The 9,376-nt window shown below is 38.4% G+C and overlaps 2 protein-coding genes across 2 annotated transcripts in view; both read left to right on the top strand.

The window, feature by feature from the left end:
• Positions 1-715, top strand: part of LOC145490971 (uncharacterized) — a 32,004-nt gene extending 31,289 nt beyond the window's left edge. Inside the window, exon 22 of the mRNA XM_081470091.1 lies at positions 200-715. Coding sequence (XP_081326217.1) covers positions 200-398 — 199 coding nt within the window. The 3' untranslated portion in view covers positions 399-715. The remainder of the gene's footprint in view (positions 1-199) is intronic.
• Positions 716-2,414: 1,699 nt separating this feature from the next.
• LOC145490363 (ribonuclease P protein subunit p14-like) lies at positions 2,415-8,920 on the top strand. Its single transcript, XM_081469487.1, has 5 exons — positions 2,415-2,645; positions 4,146-4,242; positions 5,729-5,805; positions 5,932-6,010; positions 6,425-8,920. The coding sequence occupies exons 1-5, from the start codon at positions 2,581-2,583 to the stop codon at positions 6,503-6,505; spliced, it is 399 nt and encodes a 132-aa protein (XP_081325613.1). The 5' UTR covers positions 2,415-2,580; the 3' UTR covers positions 6,506-8,920.
• The last annotated feature ends 456 nt before the right edge of the window (positions 8,921-9,376 follow it).

The raw sequence follows: 9,376 nt of genomic DNA on the forward strand, positions 1-9,376 counted from the left end.
GATTGTAATGACCCATCAAAGTCTAACTGCTGGAAACTGTTTTGAGCCACCTTAAGCTTGCTTTGGATAGATTTCAAAAGATTTACGACAAAAGGACTCATCTTTTGAAAAAAATACCGTCACGTGATTACGGAAGAGAGCAACTTACAAGTGAGAAGTATTTATTGAGCTTACACTTGATGTAATTTGTTGTTCTCAGGTCAAAGTCGTCTTTAGGAAGCAGTACAGGCATTACCGAGCCTGTGCACCAGCAGGCGAAAATGAAGCTACAGAAGTTCAGTCGAAACAGAAAGCGGAGAACTGGGACAGGACTCAGCCGAAAAGCGGCTTCAGTAACACAGGGGGGTGGCCTCGCTCTAATGGCACCGCCTCAGCCATTGAAACAATTTTCCCGGTGACGAGAGATCACTAAGCCATCAGGAGAAAATAGATCAGCTTTTATCACCCACATCATCCTTGTCTTATGATGATGTTGTTAACCTGTACAATCAGTCATTTTCCGACATTGTTTAGACCTCATATGGTATATTTTCCCAAACACAAATTCTAACATTGTACAAATTCAATTTAAATTCACGTGGAGTATAAACTATAAAACAGTTTCAAGCCAATTGTTAATATAGATACATTAATGCATTGTCGGAGTTATGAAGAAGTTGGAGTTGTTCTGGGGTACCACAATAGAAATTATAATAAAGCATGTTTTGTTTCTGTCTGCCATTTTGTTGTTTTAACCATACGTCCTGAAATGATCTGCCACGTAAATTTAATAATGTGCAGAGAATTTGCATATGAATATTGCCTACTAAATGCAAATTTAAGGACTAGAAAAAGAAGATCGCAGCAAGGGCTACTGGAATACAAAAAAAGAAAACATTTTTTAGAGATAAAAATCATTGACTTTCTTACAAAAATGCTGACATAAGCATTTTCTCTAAAAATGAACAAATATTTCTTCACAGATTTCCTTAGGATTCGCCTCGACACACAAAAGCAAAATATTTATGAAGATCTCATAAAACATGGCAAGTGGTGACAAAAACTACTTTTGATATGTTTAATAACAAAATCGTCACAAAAGCAACAAACGTCCCTAAAACCTCCCCTTGTTTAGTAAAAATACATTCTGAGTAGTTTTTGCACACAACCAAAACTAATCTCATTTTGATTAGGCTTGCGACGTTCAGTTGAAAAGATAGGAAGTATGGGTAACCACGCATTTTTAAAAGTTGAATGAGTTGTTTTTAAGGTATGAAAATAAAAATTGAAAATAAATATTTAAGACAAAATAAAGAAATAGTAAATTGATATGTATTAAAATCTTTATTTAACCACTACTACCTGCGCAATCCATATTGCGCGGGTAGTGTCAGATGTCAACTACGTTCGAGTGAATCCGCAATGTTATCCAGGTATGCCCTTACCTGAGCAAAGGCTTTTACCAGATAGCCACATACCAGATCGATACCAGAGGAGTTTTTCCCGTTAACACGGTGCTGTCTGCTTTCGAAAGTTCTAATGTTTGAAACTGCGTTCTCGATCTAACAGCAGTTGTTGGGTGAAAGTGCAGTATTCTTTGTTTGTTATTCTTAAAGCATCTGGCTTTTGTATCCGAAACAAGTCGGAAACTTAGACAGTAGGTAGTTCAAATTCCGAACATTCCTAGAATAGAATCCCAGAAATAAAGAAAGCGACTTTTATCTACAGGTCTCACATTCGTTTGCGCTTGAGGCCATTCATTAAGGGCCATAGCAGTAGGTTATTTGACCTAATTTTACAGAACACATGAATTTCGTTTTTCTAACTTCGAAAATGGTGCAGTAATCAATTACCTGGTCTCCTACGCAGCCGTTTGGGTGAGCGGATGTCACGCAGGACACTGTTACCCGGTGTTATTATTAGCTATTTTATTCATTTGTTATTCAGGCTATTTCATTTTTTCCTGATATATATTTTTATTTTTATTATTTTTACCTATATTATATTTTATTATAGAGTTACTATTATTTTTTGACCCAAAAGAGAAAACCGTTGCTTTTACTAACGATGGCGTCAACGACATCGCTTAATGCAAAAGGCGAAATTCCTTTGGATGGGCAATGGTACGACGAGAGTGCGATTTATCCCTGTGTGGAAACGAGGAGCATTGGGAACAAGATACATTGCTATCGAATTACATTTTTGAGAAGGGTTTAGCAATTTCCCTCTGCCTGATTGTTCTTCTTTACATGAATCTATGCATGATTTGTAACATTTTGTAATACCTTGTACATCGTGGGCTCGGGACACCTCAAAGCACCTTGCGACAACATGTAAAACCTTGCAACACTAGTCAATTTTTTTAACAATTACAGTTTGTGGTTGAAGTAAAGCAAAAAATAAGTAACAAAATAAATTTTTCCCATATTTATTTATTAGACTTCGCTCAAGTGAATTATTTCTATCGTCATTCCTGGATTCCGGATTCCGGTTTCCCGTTCCGGATTCCAGTACTTTTTGGCGTCCTTTTTGGCTCCTTAACTACAGAGACCAGTAACAAGCGCGGGCTCACATTTTCGTCTGGTGCACAGACAGCGTGACATGCAGAAAGTGGAAAAAATTACTTTGCCTCAAAGAGCACAGTTCTTTTACTTGAGGTTAAAAATGTAAGTGTCGTTAAATATATAAGATTCTTGCTACAACCTACAGAAATATTGAATTCTATGTTGAAACTCTTATTAGTTAACAGCTACGGTTCTTTGCGTCGTGAAAGTGAACCTCGCGCTGAACCACTGCGAACTGGAATGTAATTTTTTTTATTTGTAGGCCCCCCTTAAAGTCTTAAGGTTAAGCTTAAGTTTAGTTATTTCTTTATACACTTAGCTTCATAAAATTAGATGGTTTTGAAAACTATCAAAACTGTGGACAGCGACTATTTCAAATCTGTTTCTAGTCACGATTCCTCGCGAAGTGAAGCCGGTGAACGGGCCGGTATCCGGGGGGGGGAGGTGGGGATGGGGGTACTCTGAGAAATGCTGGCTGGAGGTGTGCGGCCCGCTTCCTAAAACCCTTATCTCTCATTCTAATGTTATATTCAAAAGAGCTGTATTCACACTTTGACTTAATTAGATAGTTTGAGGGACTTTTGCTAGGTGATGGCAACATCTCATCCCTGTAAATTGAATGCTGGAGACCCTGAATTGAACATCAATAAAATTAAATCAGAAACTGGTAAAAGACATATTAAAATAGAACTACATGTAAGCCATAGTGATCTTGTTAACAGTGAAGACAAGAACCTTCCATCCCCTCAAAAACTGTTGGTCAACTGTCAGTCAACTTTTTACTGTTTGTCAGCCAACATTTGGTGGAGGTGAGCTGTTATTCTCTGTAAATTTACCTTCAAATCATGTTCTGAAGTATGATTTCAGTGTATGTGAAGTTGGAGCCTGACTTGAACAATCTTAATCTGTCTATTCCACAGTGAAGTTACAGTGGAACCTCGATTTAACGAACCTCTATTTAACAAAGTCCTTGATATAACGAACGATATTCTATGTCCCAGCCAAAGTTACAGTAAAATGTATGGAATAGAACCTCAATATAATGGACCTCGATATAACGAATTCTTCGATATAACGAACATAATCCAGAAGCCCAAACGTAAAACCTACCTCGATATAATGAATTACAATGTTTCCTTGTTTACATAGACAATTTTCTGTATAACCTCTATGTTGCAACATTTTTAAATCGCTACTCTGAAAGTGTCGTTCTTTTGTAAACAAAAGCAGCACATCTGCTTAAAAGTGAAAATAATTGATACTGAAAGCCACCATGCTTAATGAATTGCATCTCAAAACACGGCACTTCTGGGTGACAAAAATTGCATTGAATTGCGTGTCAGAAGTCACCTGTGTTACAAATCAATCATTAACTATGACTTCGATACAACGAACATTTTGGTCATTTCACCTCAAATTCGTTATATCAAGGTTTTCGATATAACGAATCCTTGATTTAACGAACAAATTTGGCCGGTCCCCTGCGACTTTGTAAATCGAGGTTCCACTGTATTAGATAATGGTATCTAATAAAAGTGGTTGTTATGGATGAATTTAATCTAGTTTAAAGCTCACTGTAGTTTATTTTAACTTTTTTTGTAGAGACTTCTCTAAAGAAGATGACTTACCACCAGTTGAGATTGATTCAGTGGCATTTACAAGTTTAATGGCACAGGCTTTGGGGTCTTTACATGGCAAGGTATAATAGATTTGAAGTTAGGCTATTTTAAAGAAATATTTGTGCTGAAAAACAGTTTTTTTCTTTAATTAAGTAGTAATCTCTGTAAGTGGTTCAAAAGCTATGTATTCTGTTTTCAGTTTAAATCACCTGGTTGCTTCCATGTTTACTTATTATTGTTATTTGTCATGTCATTGCACAGTCAGAGACATAAGTATGAACTCTACAGAAGAAGACTCTCTGTTAGACCCCTGGGGGATTCCCACATAAAAATGACAGGGGTACTTGTCGTACCTTTTAGAGGTGAAAAACATGGTTTTGGTACCTCTAAGGGTGTTTAGCCTCTAAAGGTCCACAGCGGGAGCTTTTTTGTGGTTAGGTCATTGAGCTGAAAAAATATGACAGGAGATAATGTGTTATGTAAGAATTGGTACCTCTTAGGGGAGAAAAAAAAAAACATTTCAAGCCATGCCCACAAAAGAGGATCTTGCTACCAGTTGGGGGTTCTTTTCAAATTTCCAACAAGCAGCGCTGTCTTTTTTATATGGGGTCCCCCCTGGGTGTTTTACCTGTACTTACCGGTATTAAGCTTGAATATGAACTATAAGAATGATTAGAAGCACTTTCATATGTCCAGATTTATGAAATGCTATGTTTTGAAAACGCTTGACCTTATAGCGTTGTCATAATTTCTCATCAAGCCTTGTAAAAATAAACCTGGTGGCTTGTCTGAAACTATTTGCAAAGCAAGCATTCAAAACTTAAATCAGGTATTACTAATATTATTGTCAATTTCAAACTCTAAAACAATGTAATCATATTATTTACCCAATTTACCAATTTACCAAATTATTGTTCTGAACAAAGCTGTTATAATTTGAACCAAGATTCCCTTAAATGGTTTTCTGATGTCTCCTTAATCCTCTAAAGTTGCGATGTTTTTCAGTGAATTATGTCCTTCCTGAGGGCTTTTAGCACCCTGTTTTTGCCAGATGTTTTTCTTCCTTGGTGGAAACTCTAGAATACTTGTCATTAAAGTCTTGGATGACGGTTACATGTAGAAGCTCAGTGAACTGAACAGTATCTTGCTTGATCTGGTTGTCAGCATACCATGCTGAATACAAGTCTAGGAATCAGAGTAGAGTAAAAACAGGGAGGTGTCGACTTTTAATGGAAATCAGTCACATGATAAGGAGGGCATACCACCCAAGAGGGGTATCCCTTATCCCCCTCTGTTCGTCACTTCATGAAAAATGTAGTAAATCAAATATCCCACAACCATGACTGAAAACACATTATGATTATGCCACTACCAAACGCATGACATTCAGCCATAGGACCCAGTAAGGCAGGTATACTGCTATGCAATAAAAGAACAACTGCAAGCTCTGCATGTGTTTGAACCAGTCTAAATGATAACGTTTTTCAGTAAATGTTTCATTGTTTTGTAAACAGTATGCAATATGAAGACATTTTATGATGTGGTGTTCGTGTTATTACAAAACAGATTGGTTCTGCCATCATTGTTGATGTCATCAAGTTTGATCCTGTCTCAATGGAAGTCATAGTAAGAGTAAAAGAACGGTATGTAATAAGTGTTGTTGTGTATCAGAACTAATCCAGGCAGAACCCTTACCATATACAATATCTTTTCTTCCTCACCCTGGGATTATTAATATCTTGTTGACATTCTTTTTGCCTTCTCCTCAGAGGATTGGTGAAGTTGTGGAGTGCTTTAACTTTATTGAGTTATTATCGGGATAGAAAGTGTGCAATTAAAGTGATTCAGGTATAGAGACTATGTTATTCACTAATTAAAATGAATAATGGCTGAACGAGTGCCGTGACCCATTATCCTCCAATGCTACAAGTATGTTTTAACAAAAACCGGCTTTTGTAATTCGATGTAATATCCATATTATGGTCTCGAGGCTCAATCATGAGCCTCTAAGTGTCCTGTGAAGCGTGGCGGAGATCCTCCGTATAAACGCTCGCAGCTTAGCCCAATTTTCATGACACGTATATTAAAACTGACTCTAAAAACTATTTAGGAAGTTAATCTCGAACCTTGTTCGCAGTAGCATTCAGGGAGCTGAGATCCCGGCGCCGGGTTAGAAAGTAACAGACTGAACGTTATGTGTGGTACAGTCTGAGGCTCTTTTGCCGAAAATATATAATTTGAACTAAAATGTTTGCATTTTAGGTGTCGCCTCATTTACTGAGCCTTGCAGTGGACAGTAGACAATGGAAGACGAAAGAAAAAGAGAGCTCTGTAGCCAGCTGACAACAGATCCAACTTGGGATTTGGCACTGACATGCTTAAAACGAATTTGGCAAGGCAACCCCTCCCCCCCGTCCCCCCAATCAAGAGTCCTCCCTTCAAAATCTTCCTAATTTCCTTGTGAATCTCGTCATTCTAGAGGGTCCGCAATAGGGTTTTCAGATCCCGCTTTCCCGCCCATTTTTTCCTGTTAATCCCGCCATTCCGCCTCTTTTTGCCTGGAAATCCCGATCCCGCACACTTTTCAAAGACGTTTCTCCGTTAATTATCAATTTGTCAATTAATAATTAATTTAATAATTAACATAAAAAGTTTTCAAAAATAGATATCACATAAAAGATCACAAAAGGATTCAATGGGTGGCAGATAAGCCAGCACAAATTAATGATTGTAACGTTTCTTTCTGCAAACCGTTTACTATTTTGTTTTCTTTTGTCCACGTATCGGTGAAAGAGAAAGATTGTTCATTCTCATAGTCAAGAGATCGCCTGTAAACACTCTTGACAGTTTCTTTCAAAGCTTTCAGCGTCTTCACTTTCCTTGAAATCTGGGCTCGGAACTTTTCTTTCCGAATGAAGGCATTCCCGCTCGCACATCCTTTTCGTAATATGTGACGACGTAATTTATAATGTCAGTGGCGGATCTACAGGAAGGGTCCGGGCGCCCTCCCCGCCTCCACCTTATTTTTGGCGAAAAAAGAAGAAATGACTGAAGGAAGAAAAGCCGGCAGGGCAAGTTAAGCAAACTCCCCTCAAGGTCTGGATCCGCCACTGAATGTCACATACTTCATTCGGTAAATCACTATCACTGCCATCCGGTGTGGCCATCCTGGCCAAAACAAGCCAAGCGCTTTGGTAAAAGTCGAAAGACTATGAAAATTAGAAAGGATCGGGGAATCAAGATTACAGACGCAAGCTTCGAAAATGTCGGAAATGGACAGATGTCATTGATTTCAGAGGCCAACACAAATGATCGCAATAGGACTCTAAGACGGCATACAATATAATCTCATGACACTAACGTAGTCTAGCAATAATGAATACGTGTGACAGAACGTGACAGGGTACAGAGCCGTTGCTATTCATTACTTGAAACCTGCCACAGCTATACGCACGAAAAGTTTGTTTCTGCCAGCTTGCGGTTTTTTGCGCTGGTTAATTTATGAGGTCACATAAGAATTGAAATCCCGTATCCCGCTCTGTTCCCCTTGCGAATCCCGCATCCCAACGCCATAAAAAGACAAAATCCCGCTCCCGCTCGTAATTGTAATTCCCGCTTCCCACCCCTGTTTTCAGCTCAAATCCCAAATATCACGGCGAAAAAAAAGCCAAATCCCGCATCCCGCCAAACCTATCGGGGACCCTCATTCTACACTTGGGTGACATGGCAACAGTCTCTCCCCCACTGCCCCTTTTCAAATAATAGGGCATGGAATTATCTAATTGTAAAGGTGGTTATATATTTTGTTACAACATTGGAAAATGAATATAAAAGTTATCTATCTATAGTTATTTGTGCTCTTGTTATACTGGTACAGTCGAATGTTGCTTGCTCTTCTTAACATGTAGTCTGGTCACTCTATATGTGATGAAAACTTTTTTATATGAGAATAATAAGAAACATACAGATCCCTTTAATAAACACCTAACAATTCTTATTTTTGGAATAAAAACGTTCTCTGGTTAAAATATATTAAAAACATAAGCTTTCGGTTATCAGTCTATAGCCTTTAACGAATGAAAAATGTGGCGCGCAAGCGAAAATATATACGAATGGGGTACGAAAAAATTAATTGAGAATAAAAACAAGCGTGAAAAAAGCTAGAAGATAAAGATGTAAATGAGGCCTGATTACAATAAAATAGAATATTGCCTAGGCAACGGTTTTGAGTTATCCGCGTCGACGGTTTTTGCTGTGTGCCAAGATTCTAGTGTTTTTCGAACGCGGTAATTGCCTTTGTCAATGACACAAGCATTGCCGAAATCAATGGAGTGATTGTTTTGCCACGCATGGTTGGCAACATTAGAGCCATTTGAATAGTTCTTCAAGTTTCGTTGATGTTCCTGTAAAACCGCCGAACAAGTTTCACCTAGAAGTGAGAGTAGGTCGTCAGAAGGTAACAGCAGTGATATTGTGCACTCGGTTGTGCGCTCCTGCTTTCAAAATCAACATAATCTTTACACGCAATCAACATAATGGAACGGAGATGAACCGTTAATCATCAATCACTAAATATTCACCACCTTTTAGCTTATTCATGCGCGAGCAATGAAGGAGTATCGTGAGGTAGCAGGTTTATAGATGGAAATTGTGGACCGTAGACGGAAGTGAAAGTGTCCTCACCACCCCTCCCCATAACCTTCGATGTCTCTGCAATAAGCGAGTGCAAAGAATATAGTGTAGTAAATTTTAACATCAAGTCAGAATTTCGCAACGTCTGAAAATCGCAATATGGATTGAGAAGCCAAAATGATCACATCTTGGGGTCCTTAAAGGAGAAGGTCACTCCAAAAAACGTATATTTTTTGTCAACGCTAAAAGCCTTGCACTAAGTTTAGCCACTCACCAAAGTTTCAGCCTCTTAAGTGCAGGTTTTTCTTATGAAATTCGTTTCCAAAGAAGAGCAAAATTCGTTGCCGCCATTTTGAACAGTACTCAGCAGTCAGACCGCGTTCGTGGCGTCATTCCGTCCAAGAGTTTTTCTCCAAATGGCTTCCGACAGGCCTTTGAGCCAAACATGCTCCAAACTCCGAAATGATAGCATTGAAGATAGTAAAGTGGATAATCGCTTGGAAAAAATACATTTTGCTGACCTTGTGAGGGATGCTAAGTCAGTTGCAGGTTTTTCCCCTTCCCGCCAATTTCGAGTTGGAC

The sequence above is a fragment of the Orbicella franksi genome, chromosome 6 (assembly GCF_964199315.1).
Source record: "Orbicella franksi chromosome 6, jaOrbFran1.1, whole genome shotgun sequence".
NCBI lineage: Eukaryota > Metazoa > Cnidaria > Anthozoa > Scleractinia > Merulinidae > Orbicella > Orbicella franksi.

What these genes read in the sequence shown, in the direction of transcription:
- LOC145490363 (XM_081469487.1), top strand. Translation starts at nt 2,581, where the DNA reads ATGCAGAAAGTGGAAAAAATTACTTTGCCTCAAAGAGCACAGTTCTTT. An exon ending in TGGGGTCTTTACATGGCAAG is followed by an intron (nt 4,243 to 5,728) that starts GTATAATAGATT and finishes ATTACAAAACAG; the next exon opens with ATTGGTTCTGCCATCATTGT. An exon ending in GTGCAATTAAAGTGATTCAG is followed by an intron (nt 6,011 to 6,424) that starts GTATAGAGACTA and finishes TTTGCATTTTAG; the next exon opens with GTGTCGCCTCATTTACTGAG.